Source organism: Falco biarmicus, chromosome 1 (assembly GCF_023638135.1).
Source record: "Falco biarmicus isolate bFalBia1 chromosome 1, bFalBia1.pri, whole genome shotgun sequence".
NCBI lineage: Eukaryota > Metazoa > Chordata > Aves > Falconiformes > Falconidae > Falco > Falco biarmicus.
Genome location: NC_079288.1, coordinates 30,351,126 through 30,377,774, shown reverse-complemented (window position 1 = coordinate 30,377,774; position 26,649 = coordinate 30,351,126). Strand labels below are relative to the sequence as shown.

General features: G+C 50.4%; 1 protein-coding gene across 11 annotated transcripts in view; it reads right to left on the bottom strand.

Annotated features, from left to right (window-relative positions):
• NCOR2 (nuclear receptor corepressor 2) overlaps positions 1 to 26,649 on the bottom strand; it is a 253,614-nt gene that overhangs the window by 153,808 nt on the left and 73,157 nt on the right. For 10 of the 11 annotated variants that reach the window (XM_056349627.1, XM_056355454.1, XM_056356291.1 and 7 more), the window contains exons 2-3: positions 23,767 to 23,978; positions 9,283 to 9,410 (exon numbers count right to left, since the gene is read on the bottom strand). In XM_056349627.1, the coding sequence (XP_056205602.1) occupies positions 9,283 to 9,410; positions 23,767 to 23,871 (233 nt within the window). In that variant the 5' untranslated portion in view covers positions 23,872 to 23,978. Of the gene's footprint in view, positions 1 to 9,282; positions 9,411 to 10,934; positions 11,241 to 23,766; positions 23,979 to 26,649 lie in introns of those variants that run through there. The other variant, XM_056354679.1, reaches the window with a different exon arrangement.

The window sequence follows — 26,649 nt, the reverse complement described above, 5'->3', positions numbered from 1 at the left end:
ATCCTCCCTGTGGCCCCTAAGCCCAGGCAGAGCCCCCTTCTGCCACAGTTATTTAGTCAAAGGTACCTGCACCACTGTTTATATTTAGCATCTTCTATAGGAATACCAAAGATTATATGCTGGAGAAAAAATGCACACTCCTCTGTGGCTAGACAGTAGGGATTTACTTCTCCAGGATGGAGGAAGAAAGAAATCGACCACACATAGCTGCACATCTCTGACACAGACCTGGCAAGCCATAAAGGCACATCAGCCAGCGATAGCAACTGCACCAGCAAGTCACATCGGGCTCAAATATCTTTCACCTGTTAAATACGATGCAGTTGGTAATACCTGGAAATTGGGCTTGGTTTTGCTTTTTTTAAGCAAATGTAAAACTTCTTTTGTAGCTCTATTTTTCCTAGCAGGATTCTCTTGTGGGAATTGTAAAGGGATCCTACAAAAATACATTAAAGCTTTTACTATGCCCAAGGATTAGCTTTGCTGCAGCAACACCAAGGGTGTGTTTTTAACACTTCAGGCAGAAGTGTCTCTTAAAAAAATAAAAATAAAATGAAACACAGGAGATTCAAAGCTTGGAAGAAAACTGGACTTTTTTTTCTTTTCCCCTTAAACATGATTGTTCAAGTTCTCCTGAGCTGCGTGGTGAAGCATCCTCCCCAGTTACCAAACATCAACAGACCAAACAGCCTTTGAAGATCCTGGAAGGGGAGGAAGGAAAGGGATGCACCATGTCAAAAGCAAGCGTAAGAGACAGGGGGTCTTGTGCATCATTTGGCCCCCATTTGCAAACTGCAACTGCTGACATTATTTTCACCTGGCTAATTAAGTACCTCAGAGAGGACAACAAAAAGGGAAGGACCCAGAGCCCTGTGAAGCCAGCAGCAGTCCTGCCAGCAGCTGTGATGGCTCTGCACTGCATCCAGCAAAAGCCTTGGGGGGCACCACCTAGAGCGAAGTCCTCCGCCCTCCCCCGCACCAGTGTGGCACACTCAATGCTGCTCCAGGGAAGCAAGTTGGGGTTTTTCTTGGGTTTTTTCCCCCCTTTTTTTTTTTTTCTCCTCTTTAAACATCAACAGCAGGCAGAAAGCCTGTGCACGCCAAACGCCGCTGCTGTGGGTTTGGCACAGGTGGCTGGCGCTGGGATTCGGGCAGCAGCTTTGCTGCTGACATACAGAAACACAATCTGGCTCATCCTCTTCCTCCTCCGCAGCAAGAAGGGGACGGGATTGCGGGAAGGCTCTGGCACTGCCTTTGCCACCCCAGGCTCCAGCAGAGGAGAGAGCGAATGCACAACTCACGCAGCAAACTCTGCAGAGTAGAACGGCTCTTCCATTTGGCATTGAAGCACAGCTCCCTTCACCTGCAAACACTTTCACACTGAATGATCCTCAACTTTTCTCAGCAAGCCCAGAAATATCTCCTGGCACCTCTCAAGTTTCCTGCTGGCTTGTCCCAACCCCTCGTGCAAACCCTGCCCGCCTGCAGCTGCACACTGACATTTCGGGCTCTGCTGTAAAACCCAGGAACAATAAGCAACTGTTGAGCTGGGCAGGTGCTAAAATATTCCAACACCCAAGGCTCTCCTGTACCGAGGCAATTAAAAATCAAATGTATTTATTTCCACTTCTACCCCTTTTTTTTTTTTTTTTCCTAAGGCCATATTACCAAGAAGCTGCTAATTGACACAGGACGGCTCTGAGACCTCTGCAGTTGTCAGGAACCCAACACCACCCGACACAACTGCTACGCTCAGAAAAAAACATGTATTTTTAAGATAAGAGCAACGCTCAGCTTTGCAAAGGCAGTTACTTACAGCAAGGCAGGGGCCATGCTGGGGAAAGCAGCTGCAGTGTTATAGAGTGTTATTTTATTTCCATTTCCACATCCATTGGAACTGCTATTAACTTTATCCACTGGAATTTCCAGCCGCTCCCAAGATCGCTTTGCCTGACACAACCCGCTCAGCCTGTCCCGGCTGCAAATACAACTGCTCTTGCTTGAAGCCTTCACACCTTTCACTCTATATCCACACCTGCAGTGAGCTCCTTACAACAGACTTTCATAAAATGATGACGCCCCTGTCAGCGTAAAAATAGCCCTGCCTGAAAAACCCTCCCATTACACCCAGTTTGGGGTTTCGCTGCATTTTCCAAATAGTTCCCACCTGGCTGGTTTATTCCAGAGATTCCTACTTTGCTGAAGGGAAAGAGTGTTTTTAATTGCATGGGAGTTATGCCTGATTAAATGAAATAAACCAGCGTTAATGACGCAGTGGAGCGGGTTAGCCTCCACCTGGAGTCCTTCACCACAAACACTGAGCTACTTCAGAGGCAGAGCAGCACGAGATCTGCTGACACACTGGGGCTGGGTGCCCAGGGTTTGCCCCCACATCCAGCCAGCCCCACACAACTCCGCTGCGGCAGGTCCAAGCCCAGAAGATCAAGATAACTCAAGACTAGACCTTTGGTTTATTTACTAATTTGCCAAACTAATCGCACCCTGCCAGCTGCAGAGCTGTGTTACTCATTCACTGGGGCAGTTTCCTCAGTAGACTCACGTGGGGTGTCAGGAAGGTACGAGCAGGTAAAATCCTTACAGCAAGTGTGGGTCGCGCTCCAGCGTATACAGGTCACTGGGACCTAGGAAAACATCTTCTGCCACATTATACCTACACCAAAGCCAGGTGAGTGTGAGATGGGCTCGGGGGGAAAAAAAAAAAAAGGGGGGGGGGGTTGAAAGGGGTTGACTGCTGGCTGAGTCTCGAGGAAGCCGAGAGCATCACTCTCCTGCGAGAGAGGATCAAACAAGACATCCTAAGCTGCCCTTGGAGCTTGTAAGAGCAGCCATCATGAGATCGAAATGGATCTTCTTTACTTTGCTCAAGCCATATCACAGGGAAATGGGCACATACAAACTTTTCAGAGGTCCAAGAGGACTCTCCCACCCAACTAACCCACCTCAGGAGCACACTGCCGGTCTTTCCAGAGCACCACAACCCTCCCCTGCTCTTCAAGCCTTCCCATTTCTCCAGCTGAGCAGCAGAAGGTGGCAGCAGGAGGAACAACTGCTCTTCAACATCCAGCAAACCCAGCTTGGCTTCACCAAGACGTGCCTCCTGCACCAAGGGCTCTGAACACCAGCAGCCACCCTGAGCCGGCTCCCACCAACTTCCCAACGAGGGCACGTTTTCAGTTTTGCTCCCATCCACAAATATTCTTCCCTACATCACAGGGCCAAACAACACAGCCAGGCTAGAAAAATGGCTCTTGCTGTCTCTTGGAAGCAGAATCAAGACAAGTGATCACCTTGCTGCAGCTGTTTATTTCTTCCAGCTGAGATGCTTTGGTGGGAATTTGCCTCCAAAAATAAGTTTTTAGAAAAAAAGTCTCCAGCCCCCACAGGTACAGGCTGACAATAAAATGCTTTTGAGAGCGAGTAATACAGAAAACCGCTAGTGCTGAAATGAATTATTTATAGCTAACGCTAAGATTTGTCAGAGGCTTCAGCAACCCCTTTATACTAATGATAGCTGGAGTGGGAGAGTGCGCAAATTGAGATGTCTTACAGAGGGAAACCAGAGGGTTTGTAGGAGCAAACCTGCTGCCAAGCAGCTAGAAAAACCATGTACAGGGCCACCTGATCACCTGTCATACAGGTGGAGAGAGGGAAAAGCCATCACAACAACAGAGGCCATGGAAAGAACAACCTGTCTGGGTGGGGAAGGTGGAGCTCCCACAGCCTCAGCACCATCTACCAGCAGCAGGATTGAGTCTTCACAAGCCAAAGGTGCGGGACTGCCTTTGCCTTGAGCAGGATGCTTAGCTCGTCATGTGGTCCAGCTCAAGGACACCCAGGTCCTCTCGAGGTCCAACCGAGTGGCTGTGACGAGGTGGTCCCATGAGCAACCTTGTGATGCTCCCAGCTGTGAATTTCCACCCTAGGGCAGGTAGCTGTGCCTCAACCGCCCCACACAACACCCCCCCAGCCAACTTCTTCCAAGCCAACTGTGATTTAGAAGAGAGCAGATGCTTTACTTTAAAGTTGCATATTGAAGATCCCCATACACAGAGCCTGAATTATTCATGGACAGGAGCAGCAGGAGCTTTAACACTGTGCCACATAACGGCACTGCCTCACTCAAGAGGAGGAGGAGGAACAACGTTTGTGTCCCTCCACAAGCTCACCCACACACTTCCTCCAGGCATCCAAAACCTGGAGCCCCAGAGGAAAGCTCCCTCGGCTGTCCTGGGTGGCTGCAGGACTCCCTGAACTTAGGAGGCTTCAGGGACATCCCCCGTTTCACCAAGCCTGCTGCACACACTGCAAGATCACCCTTCCTCCCCCCAAATAAATCTGGTTCAAGATGATGCATGGGGAAGTTGCTTCATGAACTGTTACCCCTTCATCCCAGCCGAGGCAAAGACAAGGCGTCCCCTCGCACCCCCCTGCCAGGGAACACTGCCCATTCCGTGAAGCCTACTGTCTCCACACCTCCTCTGTGGAGCCCTCCGTACCCACCCACGGATGTGCCTGCAGCAGCCCCCACCGGAGCAGGGGGCACTTGCAAGACAAGACTTGTCCCCAAGTGCCTGCACACCAGTACCTGCCCTTTCCAGCCACTATTCTCCCACGTTCAGTTACAGGGAGGAAGAAAACGCAGCTCCCAGAACATCATTTCAAGAGTGGAAAAGACACAAAGATGTATGGTTGCAGGGATTTCAGTTGCACCACCGCTCACTCCCAAGGAAGAGGGTCACCTTTAAAAATGGAAACTTAATTAAAGACCATAAATAATATCAGATCGGTCGTGCTGTTAACTCGGGAGCAGTTGATGCCATTTGGCCCAGCACAGATGAAGACCGAGAGCTACACATGATTTCCAGCGGCCACGCACACTGCCCCAGCTTCCCACTGCTCCCCAGGCTCCTCAGCCAGCAGGATTAATCACATTCAATAAGCACAGTAATTAGGCCTGCTCTCATGCTATATTGCACATGGCTATCTCAGATGGCTGCAGAAACACAGCAGCTGCTTCACGTACCCGAAGTGTCATACTACAGATCAACACTCTTCAAACTCCTCACGACTGCTAAGCAGAAAGGCTCTGGAAAAGGAGCATGGTCTCCTGAACTGGGAAAACAGGCTCCTATGAAAACAGTGACTCATCTTATTCTGGGTAAGTATATTTATATATTTATACTGCGGAATATACTGTGTTAACATGCATACCACTTATTTACAGCCATGTTTTCTGCCAGAGAGGCCATTATCCACCCCAGCATTCCTGCGTTAATACGGAACCTTACTCTAAAATCCCAATGCAGAAACACCCAGTTCTTTGATTTTTCAGACCCCTCACCCCACTGGCACCTGCCATTTAACACTCAACCCAGCTTTTCTCACTTCTTTTGTGGACCAAAATAAATAGAGAAGAGGGAAAAAAAACCTAATCCTTGTCACCTTGCCAGGACATTCCTCTTCAAGTATTCATGGTACGACTTGTACCAACAGCAGATCCTGAAATACTTCTCTTCGCTCCTGCAGTCCAGTTGGCACAGCCAACCGAACAAGCTAAGGGGAAGTCTGTGGATCCTTCCAAGAAAAAGCCTGCTACCAAAAAAATCATCAAGGAAAGCAGCACATCCCTGCAGAGACAGACAGAGCCAACTTTCCCTATAGCAACAGACTCAGAGCGGTTCAAGTTTTCCTTCCTTCTTCCCAGCCAGAATTGCTGCACAGGCAGTGCAAATTCTCTACCCATCCACCAAGGGCTGATGACAACTCTCAAGGCTGATACGCTTGGCAAAGGGCAGTCTGCAACTCCCCAGCATCTCCTGCAGCACTGGGCTGCCCAGGGTGGGGTACAGGAGACACAGGAGGCACACCACCCCTGAAGGAGGAGAGCCCACCATGGTGTGACCCATCAGCAACTGATCCTCTCCATCCTGACTGACCCACCAGGCTCAGCTGTGCAACCATCCAGCTGTCTGAGCCTGACGTTCAACAAGCTTCTCACTCAGGGAGCCCCCAAATGTGGGATCATCTTGGCACCCCATTCCTTCCAGCAAGTTGCCACTCACCAGCTTTTTGCCACCAACACGTGATTCATACTTAAAACATGACGCCCACGGTGAAACTTCACCGCTCATTTCCTCTTCCCTGGACCACAGCTAAACACCATCCTGGTGGCTACAGCAAAACTGCAGCCAGGAGAGACAGAAAACCTGCAAAGCTGCAGGAAAACCATCTAAGCAAGCCCAAACAATTTCTACAGGACTTAAAGCATCCATGAGGTCGAGCCTCAAATACCATATGCAAAGACAGTCTGCAAAAGCTTTAGAGGTCCATCCAAGGTAAAACCAAAGCCAAACTGGGGGACAACCACCCCAAAACCAGCACAGAGTAAATTCCTGTGGCTTCTAGGAGGGAAGGGTGAAACAGCAGCCACCCATGGCTGGCTGGGCTCAGAGGAACTGGGACCCAGCTGCCCGAGGGCTGAACCACGCTCTCTGGCTGCAGGCTCTGCTCTGGATCAGCAAGAGGTATGGCAACAGCAGGGACGTCCACCCGGGAACATGCACAGGGCTCGATCTCCAGCACCATCAGTCTGCCACATCCCACCTGCACCAGACTCACAAATTGATCTCTTTGAGGACAGAAGTAATCCTGGAAGAGCAAAAGCCACCGCAACCAACAGCAGACAGGCTGCTTCCTCGGAACATCCAAAGCAATGGGGGACTGGAAGGGCTCCCCTCCGCTGACAGCTGCCTCAAGGGGAGGATGGTCTTGCACTCACCACCACTGAGTGCTAGGTGGGGTATCAGGCTGGAAACCAAGGTAAGGGTCTTCCTTTCAGACACAGAACAGCCCTGTGCCTCCCTCTATTCACCCCCTGTGCCCGCACTGCAGACCTGACTTGTTTGCCTTCGGTCGCTCCCTCCTCCCCAGCCCCTCAAAGTGAGAGCCAGCTGCCTCTGCTCAAAGCCATCAATCCCAGCCCAGGAACAAAGCCAAAGTGCTTACAGATGCGCCTGACACGAACCTGCCAAGGGGACTCAGCTGCAGGGATGGCTGCTCTCCCCACCCTCCCTCACCCAGGCTTTGCTCTGCACCAGGCAGAGCCAGAGCTATTTTTTGGGATGGGCATCAATGAGCGATCCAACCTGCTCCAGAAGCTCCAGGATCCTCGCCCTCAAGCACCCGAGGAACCCTCAGGTGAGCAATCAAGCACCCAACGGGCTCTGTTTACAGCACATCAGCCACTACTTTAGAGCAGATCCTCATACCACGAAGACGAAAAAGCAAAACCCTCACAGGGTAGATTAAGTGTAGTGCTTAAAGATGCAGAGAAACAGCAGTTGGCTTTGCAAAACAGACTAACACCTCCCCAACCCCACCCAGTCTGAATTACTCCAATAATTAATTACACTGGACTGAACATTTCTGCAGGCCTCCTCATCCTACATCCCCAGACACCCCAAAAATATTTTTTTTAATGGGTCTATATCCCAGCACTCTGGCACAAAATGCCAACTGAGCTGAACATAAGCAATATTTTTAGCTTTATTACCCATTATAATTTTTACAAAAGTTCAATATTTCAGATGTTACAGGGAAAAGGGATGAAATCTAAGTTGGGCCTCTTACAAAAAAAAAAAAGCTTCTTTTTATAGCATGCCAAAACTTCACTGTTCAGGTTGAAAGTGATCTAGACCAGACAACCTCGATTAACATTTACCCACATTCATATGATTGTCAACACAAAAGTAAGTCTGGAGACCTTGAAACATTTGTAAGCCAAAGCAAGATGCTTGGATGACCACACCACATTAGGCATGTGGTACAGCAGACACCAAGGCTTGCAGGTGGTTTTTTTTTAGTTACATGGAAGAACCAAGATACAGTTTTTAAACAGCATATTTAGACCTTGAAACCTTCATTTTACTGGAGAGCAGAACTGGTTCTCCATTTTGCAAACTGTAAGTAGCATGAAAAACAAAACCAGGCAGGAGCATGTTGCTCGGTCTTCTTTACCCATCTCCCCCAAATTTAGCTGAATTCCACCCACTTCCAACTTAACCATGTTAGTCTGCACTAAGAAATCAAAGCACTGCCTGGCTTGCTTTGATTTCTCAATATGCTGCAAGAAATTACCAGTCAGCAGCAGCAGCATTACCCTCTGTACATGCAAGGGCCACAAGCACCATCCAGGAGAACAAATGCAAAACTAACTTTGAAGGCTGCTTTTTGCCTCCAAATTCTTGGGGGTTTGTTTCTACTGGGCACTAAGCCAAACCCATCCCACTAGAAAAAGAGGGTCCTGTCTGCATCTAATGCCCTCACACATCCAGCACCCTGAGGTTTTTCTCCTCTCCCCCTAACAATTATGATTTTAGAGAAACAGGATTCATCTCTGTGACCCTGCCCTGGTTTTATCCTTAGCCTGACTAAGGAATAAGCATTAAAAAAAAATAACACTTTGCATAAATCCTTTTTTTTTTGCAAGGCTCTTATTTCACTTCCAGGCCAGTTTTTTTCCAAAGCCACTAAGCATCAAATGCAGAAGAGAAACTGTGAGAGCACAGCATTTTGAGACAAAACAGAGAGTGAGAGTGACAACCTTCAGAACAGATCGGCTCCTGGGGTTACAGCATCTCCAGCATCCCCAGCCACGCAGCGCTTGCCTAAGCAGCACCCAAAACCACTGCCAGCCTCCCACAGGAGGCTACAGGAGAAAGCGGGGACACAGGGAGAGCCATGAGGGGAGCAGACAGGAAAAAAAAAGCAATTCAGAGACAGTTGTGAGGGGAAGGCAGAAAGAGAAAAAACCCAATGAAAGCGGGGAGGAAGAGCAGCAGAAGAGGAAGCGGAGATGCACAGTGGAAATGAGCTCTTCTCCCTCCAGCCTCAGGTGTCACCAACCAAACCCAGCCACGCAGCTTTATTTTCCACATTTAAGAAAGCTGCTGCAACCAGCCACAGCAATGCGTAGCTCCGCAGAAGTGAGGGGGGTGGGATTTTTGTTCTTTGGTGGTTTTGAGATGTCTTTAAAACGCACAACAGTCCAAGGGAAGAAACCAGAAGGCAAAAGGTGCCACTTGCATTAGCACAACAAAGCTAAACCGGCACAGAGAGGGAGCACGGTCAGTACCAACGGTCAGTACCAACGCACAACAGAACATCAACATCGCCCAGGGCTGGCACAGCCGCCCCCCACACCACAGTGCGAAATCCACACGCTCAGGATGCCCACGGCTGGGGGAAGGCAGCAGCCAGTACCTTTCATTGCCCGGCTGGAACTCGGAGAGCAGGGACGGCCTCCGCCGCTGTGGCTGCATGATAGACCCTGGCGGGAGATGGGAAGCGAAATCCCTGGAATGATGCTGGTACTCCAACAGCGCAACGTCCTGCAGAAACAGAGAAGAGCTCGTTAGGCTGGTGGTAACTTTAAAGCAAGCACTGAACCCCGACAACTCAGAAGAAACCATATAGATACCCCTCCTTTGAAGCACTGGGTGCTGGACCACAGAGGTCAGTGCTTTTCGCCCCCTGAAAGGGTTCCCAGTAACCCCCAGTCCCACACCGCCCTGGGATGGTGGCTCAGTCCAACATGCCCCCAGCCTTCTGCAGGGGCTGCTGGCAGGCTGGCTCCAGGGATGGGACCCCAGCAAGCTCAACCCAGCCGATGAGCACACACGGAGGGATTTTTTGGCATCCAAGCAGTCCTGCTGACAACTTCAAATCGAGAGGAAGAACAGGTAAGAAGAAAATTAAAAGTCACGGGATACTTTCAGCTTCAATAATCCACACAGCAGTACAGAGAAAGAAAAAAAAGAAAAGAAAAAAAGAAAGCAGCGAAATCACAAATGTTATCTTGAGAGTTTCCCTTTAAACGCAGCTCCCCTGGGCTGAGCTCAAGGGGTTTGAAAGGACAGTTTGCTACTTATTATGTGTACGTCCCTTTTGTTCCCTGACCCTTGGAGAGTACAGTACAGTATGTTCCTGATTTTAATTAAATAAGAAGCCCTCCTGCTCTGTGCCACACACTGATTCCAGCAACAGTATTTTAGCAGCTACATTCAACTGCTATTTTTTATTTGCAGATAGATACTTGACCAGAAGACTAATCATCTAATTAACTAAGACCTTCAGCAATGGCATAGAAAGCCCTGCCACAGAATATCCCTGGTAACCCTGACATATTTACATTAGACGAACCAATCCCACCTGGGAGTCTATTTTGAACAGTTCTCAACTGGAACAAAACAGCCCTGAGTCCCTCAAAAAGAAATTACAGAGTAAAAATAAAATACAAAAAGAAATCAATACATAAAATACCACATAAATGCAGCTGGGAGTGTGGGCAAGGGACTCTCAGCCTTAACAGGTATAACAGAAATTATTTGATAAGATACAGTGAAGATTAACACACTCCAGCACTATGAAGCTGGAGAAGTGCCCCAGCAAGGTATGCGGCAAGCAAAGGAAGAATTTGGGAGCTTAAATAGCAACAACCTGCACCTGGAGGAGCACTCCCAAGCTGTAAGTGATCAGGGCAGCCCAGCACTGGATGCCATGCTCTCCCCCAGCCAGCTGCAGAGCAGAAGGGAATATCAAAGCCCAAAATCTTTGACCACTGTAGAGTAAAACAAGATGTTTGCATAGTAGCTTTCTGGAAAGCCAGGAAGAAAACCAGAAGTGGTAAGCACTCAGTCCAGCCAAGAAAAGCAGATCCCTGACCCCACATTCAGGCTCTCTTGCACAAAAGCTGCAAAGGCCAAATACCAAATAGTGGAGACAGGGGAAAGGTGGTGGTGATGGCCACTGCTTCTCCTTGTGCCCAGAAAGCTGCACCAGTTTCTGGAATAGAGTTCATTCCTCCCCAGCACCAGGCGACAGCACGGTGCCGCTCCTTTCCCATTCTGACCAACCTCAGGAAACACCAGGAAGCCTCGGCCGGCCCCAAGCTCCCGGTCTCCACCTCCAACCTGGCCTTTCCCAACCTCAGCCTCCATGGCAGGGACTGTCTTCAGACAGGTTCTTGCGACAGGAGGGCAGCACTACTGGGACAGTGTCCACTTGTCCTCACAGGGATGCTCCACTGGTGCTGTGGATCCAGGTGTTAAGGGAGGATTCTGCCCTGTGATGCTGCTTCTCCTTCAGCTTGGAGTCCATCCACATGGGACACCACGGGGGGCTGCAGGACAATGCCACCGGTCCAACTGCAGACAGGACAAACTCCGGTATCTGGAGCGAAAGAGCCCATTCGCTCTTACAGCCCCAGCCAAAGCAGAACCGCTGCCTAGAACAAGCTTCCCCACGTTCGTGCCTGTCATGGTTTTAAATACAAAAAAAGAAGAGCAATGCAGCTCCTGACATCCACCTCCAAAACAAACACACCATGTCTGGGAAGACACATCAACAGGCCCACAACCAGGACCATCACCTTCTGTGGGCGTATAAACAAGAATTACCTGTCTGGGAAGCTCAAAGGCTGTGCCCTTGAGCGAAAAAAAAAAAAAAAAAAAACACCCACCAAACAAGGCTCTTGCACGTCCTGTGAACCATCTGTTTTTCCTTTCCCCTTGCCCACACTCAGCTGAGCTTTGTCTTTTCCTCCCCTAACCCCACCAGAACATTGCTAGTGGAGCCCAGAGCCTGCTGGCATGGCCTGAAGTGATGGGGAAGCTCATTACGCTGCGCCATTAGCTCCAGGATGGGATGGCACACATGCCTCTCCGGCATCCCCACCGAGGGCAAAGCTGGTGAACACTAACCAGCTCCTGCTTTTCCAGACATCACCCAGCTCACTCTGTGACCTGCTCCACTTTGCTCACACCAGTGTTTGCTTTTACCAGAAGAAAGCATAACCCAAAAATTAGTGAGGAGGATTAAAACTGACAAAATTTCTGTGCCCTATGATGAACTGTCAAAGGAACCACAGGAGACCTGGCAGGACACAGGTGGATTAATTGCTCAGAAAGTTACTACAGTAAATTGCACTGTGAGCTATGACTGTTTTTCAAACGCAAACGCCAGAAAGGTTTACGAGCTGCCTTCAGAAGAGGCTTCAGTTTTGTGTAGACGCGTTTTAAAGACGCGTGCTGGGAAGCACCTCGCTGCCAGCACCGCTGCACCTTCCCCACACCAGCAGACACCGGAGAGCAGCGTCCAGTGTGTGCCACATCAATTCCCCCCCACCGAACAGCATTCAGTCCCCATCCAAAACCAACATTTCTAGTGCATCCTTGGCACCTGCTCAAGGGCAGCTGTAAGACACCCGAAATAAAAGTAGTAAAAAAACTCTACAGCCCCAAGCTACACGTTGCTCCTTCTCCTCCCTGTTGCTTTGCTGGGTTTTGTTCAATCCTATTTTTTGCTCTCCCTCTCCCTATTGCTCTCTCAGCATCTCCTGCCCTCTGCAAACCCTCCTCCCACCCCCCCAAACCTGCTGATGTGTCAAAGCACCTTCTCCAGGGCTCTCAGTTCTCTTGCTGCCTCTGGTCAGGACAGTGTTCCTTTTACACCAACCTTCCTGTTATTCCTTGTGGCTCAGGTGCTCCCACACAGATTTACTTCGTGGAAGTTTTGCAGAATTTCATAAATTCAGTAAGTATTATGATTCAGAAATTAAGGAAGTAGAAAGGCCAGGGCACATCAGCAGACTCAAGGGGGTGGGAGGAGTGTTTACAGAGTGCAGGAAGATATGCAAAGAGAAGACGAGCACCTTTTCCACTTCTGCTGATAGAAATTAAGCTTCTTCACTCAGGCGAGGGACAGAGAATGTTTCTAAAACACCACCAAAGCAAAACAACCAAAATCACTTTGGAAGTCTCAATGGCAAGGCCTTATCCTGACAGAACAGCAGCTGTCCAAAATAAAACCCCAGTTAACAGAACATGTGTCCTCTCTAACCATGTGGGCAGTGTAACAGGCCAGAGGTTCCCCTCCCCGGACTGCACTGTCTGGGGCTGTAGCAGGGTCAAGAACCAGCTCGGTGATGCCGAGGCTGAGCTGCCACAGTCAAAGTTACACTCCCTGGGGCATCCATCCTTCCCGATGGAAGCAAACCCACACAATGCCGTAGGAGCAGCCCTGTGAGCAGTCAGAAAGCTTGTTTGAGCAGGAGAGATACAGCCCAGACACAGCCAGCACAGACACTCCCCAAAAATACCTCTACCATGGAGCACTGGCAGGAGGATCCATCCTCCAGCACAGACATCTGTCCCTCCAGCAGCTCCGCAGTGCAACCCTGCTGTGCACATCCTTGCTCTGGTGTCTCCTGCTCCTGCAACCACTCACCCCACCAGTGCCTGGCCAACCCACAATGGCCAAGGAGCAGCAGTGGGCTCAGGTCAGTAGCAGACTTGGGCAAAACATGGAAGTCACCCAGCCAGGAGAAAAGGGTTGGATCCCTGTCGCTGGGAGTGGTCCGACATCCAAGTGCAGCAAAGAGGCTCGGTCGTCGCCACCTTTCAGTCCCAGAAATGCTTGCTGCCTTTGTCCTTCACAAGCCACCTGGTATTACTGGCTATAGATACAGATACATATAGCTGGAGAGCTGCCCTGGCCTTGCATGCAAGAAGGAGACACCTCAAAACCAGCAAGCCACATGTCTAAAGCTTAGGATGAAGCCAGCTAAATTAATTAGAAAAATGACAAGGAAAACCTACATTATTCAGTTTCAAACTATGCACCTGCGCTAGCTCCCAAGCACATCACCCAAAAGAAATCAAATCAGGGAGCAAGCTCTTCGGGGCTGAGCTGCCTCAGCCTCACGTTGCACTGCTTCAGCTCCAAGCAACCCACTGAGAAGGGGTTGCACGCTGCCAGCAGCAAAGGGACACGTAGCAGCAATGCGGGGCTGTGTGCTGCTGCTTTGGAGGTGATGGGGAGCACAAAGAGGCACTGGTACCATCGCCAGAACTGCAGCTCCTCACAGCAGATTCCCACAGCAGGGCACACACTGCAATTCAGCAGGCAGCGGGAGCCACAGGCACCCGGGGCAGACACCAGCATCCCACGGGAATGCTGCAGAACCCTGGCCTGGACACACAGGTCCAATTCCCTCTCATCAAACCCTTTTCAGTCAAAGCCTGCTGAGGAAGGGTCTTGCAAGGAGAAGGACTGAAACGCAGCTGCCTTCTGCCTCAATACAGCCAGAAACCTGCCCTGACAAGAGCCGAGCCTCCAGAGCCGGGCCTGACCCCATACCACAAGCCCTGGGCTGGGCCAAGTCAGCACTAGCAGCATCGCCGAAGATGGACAGCCACCGAGAGTGCCTGGAGTGCCATCAATCACTCAGCAGAGCAGTGCAGCACAAGGCCAATGTTTTAATAAATAAAATGCTAAAGAGCCAACAGCAGCCTCATTAAAATACACTTCTTCATGCAGCAGACCGCGGAGGTACTTGCGTCCAGCCAGAGGTGCCAGAAGCATCCTTTGCTGCCAGCGAGGGAGGTGGACACGTCCACACAGCCCCTGCCCCGGGATGCAGGGAAGGGGAGCTGGTGGAAGCACTCCCAGTCTCAAGGTCTTTCTGTGGTGGTGTTTGATCCGGGAGCACTGAGAGCGCTGTCTCCCTCCCCTTCCTGGTAAATCCTCTGACCCTAAATAACCTGAGTCTATCAGGCTCATTTAGATATGCTAATCAGACTGTCTAAAGCCAGGAGACTGAATGCAATATTACAGAAAAGCCTTCGGCAAAAACAGAGACAGCCCCACGGGAGTTAAAAAAAAAAAAGGGGGGGGGGGGAAGAAAAAAAAAAAAAAAAAAAAAGCAGCAGCTTTTTCTCCCCCCTCTTTAAAAAATTTTCAGCTGGCTGCCTTACCTACCATAATGTCTCCAGCAACATCTTTTGTGCTGTCCCTTGACCTCAGAATAACCCCCACGCTAAACTAATAACTGCACACAGCCGCACAGCCCTGCTGCATCTCTCACTTTCTGTTTTGAACGCGTGCACTTGCTGCTGTGCTTCATTTCTCCTTCCCCCGCTTGCAGCTGCCTGAGTCTGGCACGCCTGACCTCCGAGGAGGGAGAAAGAGATGTTTGAAAGCGATGCTGGAAGCACCCCTGGGCACTGACCCACAGCATGCAGAGCCAGATAACGCTGCGCCACAGCCAACAGCAGCTCTGACCCTGCTCTCCCAGCTCCAGCACACAGCACATCCATATGGACAAGGCATCTACCGACTACTCCACCCAGATGGTATTCCCACGGCTGCAAGAGGTAGCCTCTGAGGAAAAGATCCCAAAGACACGAGGCCTGCAGAAAGGGAGCCTCGAGCTGATATGGCAACAGAAAGGTGAACTGCTCCTGCTTCCTTCGTCCCACCAGCAGAAAAACAAGTGCAAGCCCAGAGCTCCTGGCTTCCTTGGGAAACAGCTCTGGAGGAAACCCGTGGAGACCTAGAGCACAGCCAGGCGAGCACCTGCAACACAGCTCAAGCAGCCCAAAGCATCAGATCCTTCCCCCGTGGTTTACCACATCTTCAGTCAAGAAAGCAACCAGGAGCTTCCCACCGAGTTTCAGTGCAGGCAGCTTCGCTTGCAAACCACCAGCTCTTGTTTTGCAGTGACACCGAGAGTTGTGATGCCAGGGTTGGTCCCCAAATCCACCAGCTGAGTTGGCTCCCGGCAGAGGGTGGTACCGGTGCCAGCAGCCACCTCTGATGGCAGCATCTGGCACAGGCAGCACCTCACCTGCCCAGCTCCCCAGGAACCCGAGCCCTCACCCAGCCACGAGCCGCTGTCCCACACTGTCCTCGTCACCTTTTGCAGGCAGGCAAACGGGCCAGGGCACTGCACACACTCCTCAAGGAGCAAATCCCAGCTCCTTGCCACCTCCAGCAAGGATTAGGTTGTGGGCTGTTCATTACAAGCTCACCCAGCATTGTATTGCGAATAATTTTTATTTCCTAACGACGTGCTATTTCTGCTGAAGCACTCCCAAGCGTTTAGCCTAAATGAGGCCGATTAATAATGGCGTGGTCCAAGCAGCAAGTGAAAAACAATGCCAAAGCATCCCTATTTATTTCACTATTTATAAGCTGCCCCTTATCTAATTTCAGGAGAGGCTGCCTGGCCCGTTCCCACTGTCCGTGAGCAGCACGCGTGCTGCTCCAGAACTCCCTTGAACTGCTGGGGAATGGATGGGCGAGGGCAGCGGGGCTGGATCCCCCCAAACTGTGGCACTGGTGGCATGCAGAGCCAGGGCTGGGCACCGTACAGGTGCTGCCCTGGCACATCCCACGCTCCGCTCGTCCCACCGGCTCTAGAGTATCTGGGCACCTTGCTCCACCCCACGCCTCACCTTCACCCTGGGTGTCCTGGTTTCCAGTGGTATTTCCTCAGAGGAGAGCTGAAAGCGGCTGCAGACAGCACTGCCTGGAGCAGCACCCACACCAGCCCCACGCTCCCTCCCTCTCCTCCTGCTTTTCCGCTGGTGTTTCCCCAAATCAGAGAACACCCCGCGCCTCTGATGCCCAGAACTTTTCCCTATACAACGAGGATGGTCAGAGGGGACATACCAATCAGAGTAGCCCAACACAGTGGCCAAGACTTGACCACCCAGTCTCAGGCTGTCCCCCTGGGACACACGGCAGGTTGAGCTTCCCACAGCGCCAGGAGCATGCAGTAGTGTATCCCAACTTGAAACCTGCAAGGCCCTCAGACGGTCCAGCAATTAATTTGTGCAATAAGCTGCTGCTTGGACCCCTTGATGCTAGCCAGCAGCAGGAGGCTGGGCTAGCAACCAATGCCACCTGCAAACCAGCTCTCCAGTGCAAGGTGGGGTGGCCAAAGTGGCACAGCCACCACTCTGGTGCTCTGCCAGAGACAGGATATACTCCCCCCTCCTCCTGCTCTGCACACCCTGAACTTTAAAAAAAGAAGTTGCTTTAAATATCTTTCTGCCAGCAGCAAGCATGACCTATTTTAGCAATAAAAGGAAAAGCTCTCTGGTGCCTGGATACCCCTTGGCACTGGCAGCGCAGCAGTTGCTCATCAGACCGAGAAATGCACTTCTTAGCCTCTGCCTGGAGAAAATAATTTTTCCAAAGCCAATTCAGGTAAGAGGAAGGGAGAAGGTTTGGGAGGAACTGGGGCAGTAGCAGAGCTGTCACTGTGTGAGGTCTGGGCACAGCAAGGGCTGTGACGGTACCAGCATGGCATCAGCCCATCACCCTCAGCCTGCCCAGCGAAGAGGAGCTACAGAAAACCTCCGAGTGCAAAGGAGGTGGTTATTGATCAAAACAGGTTGTCCACAAATACACCGCTGTCTGCCCAACTTCCTCCTCAAAACCCTGGGAAGAGTTCACTGCAGGTTTAAGGAGGGGGAAAAAAAAAACCCAACATAAAACAAAACGACGACTCCTCCAGAGTCAGCTCCACTGTTGAAGATAAGGTCAGTAATAAAAACCTGGCTGAATACATGCATTTTTATCTTGCCTACGGCAATGCAACATGTGCTGAAAAGACAAATGCCCTTATTGTTCCAACACAGTCTCATTGCCATCCATCTCTCAGAAGCTGCTGACTTGGCCTTTTGTTTTAGGAGGTGACCACACTGCGCGTGGCCCCTTCTTGGAAGGCATTGATTTCTGCTGCCATCCCTGCACTGCGGCCACATATGCTGCCAGCACCATTAGCATCTGTACCAGCTGCACAGTAATGCATCCTTCCTGACGCACTCTCCCCTGTCTCTCCAGCAAACCAGGGCTGTCAGCATCGTTTAGCTGTCCCGTCTGAATATCCCATTCATGGAGAAGTCGTCACGTCTTGGTGGGGGCAGCTCTCAGCTGTTGTGGCTTCCCAGTCATCTGACCAGTGCCGGGTGCTGGAGCCAGCCAGAGGCGCCCGCAGAGCAGCAGCACACCCATTACAGTGCTGCTTTTGAGTCTCTCTCCATCACAAGACTTTTGTCCCAGTCGCATCCAGGCGCCTTTGAGCTGGGAATGACCTGTCTGCCCTTCCTCCATCCCCCATGCCTGGTGCTCTGCTTCCTGAAGCCACTCGTGGTCACAAACGCTCCATGCAGGGTAAGCAGCTCTCTTCACACAACAAATCCAAAATTTCCACCTTAAAAGCACTAGGTGATTTTGCTCCTCATCGCATCTCTCCTGTGGTGTAATCCCCCACCATCTCCCACCACACATCACACGCAGCACCCACAACCTATCTGCAGGTCCATGTAGGACCCTTTTGTCTTTCCACATGCCCCACTCATCTCTCTTCTACACTTCCTTACACCTCCACAGCAAATCCTTCAGGTCAAAGAACCTGACTCGCTTGGTATTTTGAATAAATGTGGTGACAGTAACAACCAGCAAAAGCCTCCAGTCTTGCAAAAGGTGTCTCCAGGGGCTGGTGGGACAGCATGAGCAGTCAGCCTAGGAGCGCAAGCAAAGACTTTATGTCTCCAGAAGTGGCTTTAATGGGTCTCTCTACCTTTGCCAAACCACATACACAGCAGAAGTTCTTTCTTCCCCTGTGGATTTACAATCTTGAGATTAACCAAAAGCAAAACATCACCCTCTGCATCAAATCACATCCAAAACGCAGATTAGGGGGCAACCGTAAAAGTTTACAGTAGCTTGATGAAAAAAAAACCTGGTTTGGATAAAGGCTGTATCCCAAGGAAAATGAGCTTTAAATACAAACTGCTGTAAGCCAACTCCTTCCTGACAATGGGGGAAACCCCCCAGGCAGGGAATTAGGTGTCCTGTTCCTTCACTCCCGTGCTCTCACAGTCCCACAGCACAAAGCCAATTTTCCCAAATCCACCGCTGAGCTGCTCAGAGCTTATGCAAGCCGTCACTGGAAAGGTACGCAAGAGAGATCGCACTGAGTTCTCGTGACAGACCTGAGCAGAGTCAGTATTTCCATGGTATGTTTCTGATTGTCAAGTCATTCCTTAAAACATTAGCTGGAGCCCAGCAGGCAGAACTCGGGATGCAAATCTCTGGCACGAACCGCCCCCTGCTCTGCTGCGCAGCTGGTAGCAGGAGGCTTTTCTTTGCGCTCAGAGGTGGTTGGAGAAGGCTCTTCGCAGCCTGGGGGATTTTAGCATTTGGCACCGTAAACTCTTCCGTTCTGCAAGTTCCTGGAGCACCGACACAGACTGGCATTTTGCTTCCAGCAGATAAAAGTGTGAATAACTACTCCAAGGAAAACCAACACAGCAGCAAAGGCGTCTCGTGCTTGTAATGCAAAATACACTGCCTCCCTGCAGGCTTACCTGGCTGTTGCCTTGCCACGCTGAGCATGTCACTGCAGAGATGAGCTAGCTCCTGCCATCTCAGGGGCTTGCATCTCCTTACAGCACCTTCCACCGTGGGATGCTGGGTCTAACTGTCCCTGCTCGAACTGCTGGGAGGCGGAGTCCGGGCAGGGAAGGCACTCAGTTCCCCCCAGGCCACCATTTGGCTAGGACACCAAATCAACACAAGTTTGCACCAACCTCTTGTCTCTGGTTCAGACAGACAAGGAAGTTATTTATCATGGGCCAAAAAAAAAAAAAAAATGAGCGATTGGGCTGGGACGCTCCTACACAAGTGCTGTTTTGCAAATGGGGAGTTTAATGAAGGAACTGAAGAGCTGCTCCCAGACAGAAGTGGCATGGAAGAAAGCACAAAGGTCTCAAAGCCGGGGCAGAGGTGTTAAGCTCACCTTTCCATCTCAGCTGAAGCAGTGTGCAGGGAACGGGGGCAAACAGCAAGCAGGAGGCATGCTGAGTGCCTCTTGCTTTGCAGGGAGGGGACAGTGCTCCCCGATGGGGACTAAAGATGGAGCACCAGTTTCATATGCATGTGCACACACCTCAACCCTACCAATCCTCAAACCTGTTTAGCACCTCTAGTAGGTAAAACACTAAGAGCACCCCAAAAAGAGAAGCTGTTTTGGAACAGAGGCTGCCGCACGAGGACACCTTGTGTGCCCCAACCCCCAGCATCTCCTGCAGCTGACACCACCATCCCAGGAACCCCAGCCTGCATGTGAAGCCGCATCATTCCTGCAGCTCTGAAATGTCAGGGCACTGACAGAAGGATGACTGGTAAGGAGGGCACAGCAAGAAACTGGATCCACACAAGAGGAAAAGAGGAGAACCCTTCTGTCCCCAGGGAGTATTGATCACAAAGAGGCTTTAAAAGGAAAGGGGGACGTGCGCTACACAGGAAAATTGATCTGTTTACAGAAAACATTTGCAGGTTGCTTGAAAATTAGTATCCTTTATGCAAAAGTTTCCTTTGAGAGAGCATGAACTTCGGACACTTTAGAAGGGTAAGAGTGTAAGTAATGTGTTTTTTCCACCTTTAGCTAAAGGTCACGGAGCATTCAAACAATTCCTCTGTTCCCAAGCTGAACATGACAGAAGTCAACTAAGCATCCCAACATTACAGCTAATGAATACGGAAAACAAAAATGTTTCCCCTGCAGTTTGGCCAAGAACTACTTAGTGCTCTTAAGAAGAAACTGCTGATTATTGGGGATTTCAGTTTTACCTGAAGAAAGTCAAACTAGAGCCTTGTCACCAAGCTTCCTTCTTCCCTTCAAATGCATGTAGACTTGTCAAAGTTTTTTTACAATTTTTTTTAATTTTTTTTTTTTTTTTTTTTTTTTTTAAGCAAGATGGAATTAAATCTAGGGTCATTATAAAATACCACACCATTCTCACATCCAGCCTCCCCGACAGCTGCTGGGACCAGACGTCTCTCAGCACGGAGGAGGAGGATGACACCCTGATACAACTGGGGACCAACTTACCCCACAGAAAAGCCTGTTTGCTGCACCACCCATCAGAGCTCAGTCTGGATCAGACCTACGGGTTCACAGCCCTGCCCAAAGCTGGCACTTAAGAGTGAAACCAGCCAAGGGACATCCTCACTCGACCGATACCGAATCTTCTCTGCCAGCTCCAAGCTCAGCAGTAACTCCTGGATTACACTGCTGGGAGATGGTGGCCATATGTACAAAGCATATTTCTGTTTATTCACTCGAAATGCATCTTTTTCCCCATTTTGTTGGATATTCCCTTGGCTTTTATACAACGGGAGAAGAAAAGTGCCCAAGCCTGTTTCCACTGCCTTCTGCCACTTCAAAACATCCCCTCCCACTTGCCTCATCTGTGAAATCAAACAGCTGCAATCTTTTAAATCACTTTTCATAAAGTGTCTCCAAGCCTAAAATAATGTCACGGCTCATTTCTGAGCTCAGTATTCCTGCTGCACTGCATTTCCCTGGGTGCAACCGTCACAGTTGGACTGTGATTATTTATTTATAATATAATAGCATTTGTAGCCCTGCTGTGCTCAGCCCTGCGCACGTGCCCAGAAGGTCACCCAGGGCATTTCCACTGCTGGGATAAGGATCCCCAGACTGATGAATTCCCAGTTCTCAAGAAAGGATGTCTTGGAATGCAGCAAACCAGAACCAAAATCTAATTAGATACAAGACATGCTAGTGTCGGGTTGGTTTTGGCCTCTCTTGCTTTCTTCCAAACAAGCTCTCACTGTGCAAACACACCCCATGACAAAACTGACCTGGCCAAGACATGCAAGCAAATACCGCTGACTTTTAATATTAAACAGTGCAGCAACTTCAAAGCAACTGGGCTCTCCTCTCCCAAGCAATCCCACCAGAGATCAGCTCCAGCCCCAGAGCCATGGCCAGGTTCCAGCTCACGGCGCCACCGAGCAAGAGACACGTGTTTGCAAACAGCTGAGCGTGGCAGGGCAGATCACGCAGGGACATGCCTCAGGAAAGGCTCTGCCCCCCCTCCCAAGGAGAGGCGAGGTGTGTTCAGCTTGCGTGGGGCTGGCACGCTTCTGCTGAGAGGAGCCTTTTCGGCTTCCCATCCAAAAAAAATATCTCAGCTCGGACCCCTCCTGCACCCAGACCCTAAAAGGTATCACATAACTTCAGAAGATTACATGCGGCTGTAAAAATAGCTTCTAGAAGCAAATGCCAGCAACTTCTTCCAACATTAATACTATAGAATAAAACCAGTGTTCACTCTAGCCAGTGAGCAGGGCAGGTTGGAGAAACCCTGAGCTTCATCTGACTGGCAAACAACCACCCCATTTGACTCATTCTGCTATTGCAACATTAAGGGGAAACAACCAGGGTTTGCAGGAGACAAGGACTCAACATCCCAGGGCTAGGAGCCTTCCACTCTCTTTAAAATCCAGCTCCACATTGGGTATTGAGGTTTCTTTGGTTTGTTTTTAAATTACAGTTTTGCAACAACTGCAGGTCTTGCTCACCTGGTCACATCCTCCTCTTGCTTGGGTTCCTGGTAAAAAAAGAACTGGTTGTTTTTTTTTTTTTGTTTTTTTTTTTTTTGTTTTTTTTTTTTTTTTTTTTTTTGAGACAAATGCTCTCGTTCTGTCTCACCTCCCAAACAAATGCGCTGACACTGATGGAAGCAAAACTCCCATAAATCGAACCAGGTCAGCGTGTCTCATACCCTGGATGAAAAGCTTCTTTGTGCAGAAGCACGCAGGCCCCGAGCGATCTAGATGAGCCAGCTAATGCAGCCAAAAGCTCGTCCTGCGCCCTCCTTAACGCTTCTATTTCAAAGCCTTTCCAAACTCCAGCTCTGCTCCCTGTGCTGCTCTACTGAAACCCCGCAAAGAGGGCAGACAAGGGAATTTCACCCCTTCGCTGACACCTGATGGGTTTCCAGGCTTTCAAGTCAAACCCTAAAATCATCACAGCAGGAATTTTACCATTCGACTTGAGTTACAAAAACCTTCCTGGCTGTGGCCAGCTTGCTGTAACCCACCCAGAAGTGGCTCCAAAGAGCAGCCTTTGCAAGCCTGTGCCACACTCCAGCAAGTAATAAGATTCATTTAAGCAGCTTGTTGAGCTGACTAAAACTGTTCCTCTAAGGAGAGGGGTTTTTTTTCTGTTAAGGGCTTAAACTTAAAACACTTAACCATTCAGGATGAGCAAGCACAGACGTGAGTGCCATGGCACAGAAAGGAGGCTGGATCCAGGCGAATTAACCTGTGCAAGCTCTGGTGGAGTCAGAAAAAACACGGCCAACAACAAAATCACCACCAGCTCATGCCTTGATCCAAGAGGAGACAAGACTAGAGGTCAAAGGTAAGAGGGGAAAAAAAGTAGGGAAGGACAAAATGGAAAAAATCAGCAGCTCTGTTTTCTTCTCACTCCCCAGGAGCAGGAGTGCCACCACCAGCCAGGAACGCCATGTAGAGAGAGGCAGGTCTCCTGACCAAAGGGCAAGCACCAGGTTCATCCCCAGCAGTCTGCCTGGAAACCCATGGGTGTGAGAAGCCAGGACCAGGTTCACTGGAAAGCAGTAAGCCCATGGGCCGGAGGGGATACTCATTCCCTTGTGACCCAGCACCAAGGAAAGGCCATGCCAAAGAGGGCTGAAGGCCACGCGCTCCCCTGCTTCACGCAGACAGTCATCCTGCCCACCTCCAACCATGGATGCTCCTGCCAGGAAGACAAATGGACTCTTGGTGTGCAGAAGTGAGAAGCCAGAGCCCACGAGCACCACCACAGCAAGTGACAGAAAGGCAAGAGAAAAGCTGAAAACAGCACACAGAGAAAGAAAAGAGGAACCCCTGAGAGAGGAACTATGAAATCCTGTACCACAGGCACGGAAACAGTCTGATTTCTCTGTAACAGCCACATCCAAGAGCGGTGCAGCTGAACCACTGCCCCAGCAATGGGGACACACCATGCGGCTCCTACCCTGTGAGCGGTTAACGAAGGAAAGCCTCTTGCCTTACCGCATGTGGTCGAGCAATCTGAACCGGGTAGGACATGGCGTGCGGGGGGTAGCGTGGCTCAGCAGTGCGCCAGCTCTGCGTCACGGGCTGTGCAGATCCAGACATGTCGAAAGAGCAGGTGCAGCGGTCACTGCTTCCGAATCACTGATAAAGGATTAGGAGAGCTGAGAGCTCCTCTTCATCATGCGTGCACTTTACACGTCATGCAACAACTGGAAGCAAACAGAAAAGCAACAGGTTAGAATTCACTCAACCATGGCCCCAAGACAACCCAACATCAAAGCCCTGGGTGATCACCAAAACCTGACCGCCCCCACCCAGTTCTCCAGTAGCCCCCCTTTCCGCTTGGCAAACACCACAGCCAAGTTTTTTGCTGTGAATTATTCCTATCACAGGGAAGTCCTGATACAAGATTATCCCAAATCCATCCCACCCAATTGCCCTGGAAAGCCTTCCCCTAGCACCAGCAGGACAAGGCCCACAAACTACTGGCAATTTATTTGGGCCCTGTTGATCGATGCCTCCAAGTCTCTTGAAGACAGGTATCTTTCTGGGGGGTGACATAGTTCCCAAAAACACAAGCTAGAATTTCAGCACTTCCAACACGAGGTCCAAAGGCACAAGGTCACTCTTCAGCCCATCCCCTTCCCCATCCATGCTCTCACGCATCCACACACATTTCTCTCAGTGCCCTCCTTTCCGAGCTGTGGCTGTTTTTGCAGCCACCTGATGTAAGCCCTGATTTACACCAGGATGGACAACCGAGCACTGACCTCCCCAGCAGTCACATCCATCCAGGGGGCTACACTAAAACCCAGGACCAAAGCGCACCCCACGCCTCCAATGCCACCTAGATCAGCCTTTCTGACCAGGACCAAGAGCCAGAGCAGACACCATGCCCCTGAGGGTATCTCCACAAACACCCCTGTCACCCATACATTCACTGCTTTACCATGTCTTGCAATTCCTTTCCCAGCTGTAACAAAATCAGCAAAACCAACAAAGTGGGAAGGACTCCCCTCAGCCCCAAGAGAATATTTACAAGCAACTCATTTTTATAGATACTTCACTTTGGTGAGGATTTTAAGCCTCCTGGTTTTTGTCTGGATTTCAATGAAAAAGTAACAAACATCTAAATGCTGCCAGTTTAAGGTGCATTAACTATTCATAGAATCATGAATAATTTGGATTGCAAGGGACCGTAAAGATCATCTCATTCCAACCTCCCCGCCACCAGCCCGGGTTGCTCCCAGCCCCGTCCAGCCTGGCCTTGAGCACTGCCAGGGATGGGGCACCCACAGCTGCTCTGGGCACCCAGTACCAGTGTCCCATCACCCTCGCAGTAAAGAGTTTCTTCCTAATTTTCCTAATATCTAATCTAAATCTATTCTTTCAGTTTAAAACCACTCCCCCTTATCCTATCAGTACATACCCTTGTAAAAAGTCCCTCTCTTGTTCTCACATTAATGGCTAATTACACAAAGCATAAATTCCCACTGCTGCCTGAGCTTGGGGGATGCTGCTGGGACAGATCCTGCGCAGGGAGAGCCCCATCTCCCCATCTCCAGGACCACTCTCCATCCCACGCAATGCTGGGCACACTCACACTCCTCCCCAGCGGAGGTACACATTAAGTGCAGATTTGTGCAAGGTTTTGGGCAATATCGACAGCTTTCATCAGCCCACCATGAGCAGCACAGAAAGCCTCCGGCACCACAGGCTCCCCAACAGCCTGTCCCCACACTCCCGTGGTCTCTTGCACAGGGAGCACAGCCAGCCGAGCCAACGCAATTTCAACTGAAACAGCAGTTGGTGTGTACAAAACCAAAAAGAGGGTGGGAAAGGGGAGGCAGGGGGGAAGAGGAAGTTTTTCTTTTTCTGATTTTTTTTTTCATCCTGTGAGACCACAGATCAGCCCATGTTGATAAACCGCTTGCTATCTGCTGCAGGCAGGCACTGGACCGCCTTGCTGGTTTGCCGGCATCCACGCACTGCTCACTAGCCAGAAATAAAATCAAACCAAGGCAACAGTCCCTGGCACGACAAGCAGGGCAATGACAGCAAGAGGAGAGCAGTCTAAGGAGGCATGCCTTACAAAAGGACCAAGTTCTACAAAAGTAATTTTTTTCAGCACGTTCCCATTAATGCCTAAGGATGACAGATACCGCCATGCTCCAGCCGAGGGTCAGACGGACCTTTTTGGCAAAAGATATTTTGCCAAGTTACATTCAGGAAAACACACAGTGAAGTTTGGTTCTCAAGACAGGGAGAGGAGGGACAGCCAGATCCCCTCCTGCTTTTGGCTCAGTCCCTGCACAGGAGCTGGGATTCCCCCCAGCCCTGCAGCCCTGCCGAGCCTGAGGGCACGTTACCTGCCACCCTGGGGAAGCACCAGTGGCCTGGGAAGAGCCTGACCCTCATCCTGGCCAGGGACGGCCTCCCACGGAGCCTGCTGCGATGCGCTCCCAAGGCAAGAAAGCCCCTGTGCACGAAGGGGAATTCAGAGGCACCCTTGGCAGCCAGCACGTATTTGTACCTCCAGTATGACCACCCCACTTCCCCTTTATGCTTCCGACTGGATAGGATTTTAATCACCAATTCCTACTCCAAGCTGGGGGCCACGCCAGGAGCACGCGGCTCAAATCCCCCTGGCTTCCCCTCCGGGGACACACCACCACCCACCTCCCAGCTCCCCTGCAGCCCACATGTGCTTCCACAGGGACAAACCCTCCCTGCAGCAGCCAAGGACACATGCACGATGTTCTCAAGGGCTCTAAAAGCTCGCTGGGATCTGCAGAAGTTTAAGGTACTTTCCTACTAATGAATTCCAACTTGGACATTTTGGCTTGCAGCCACCTAAGAGTTAATTAGCACATTTAAATA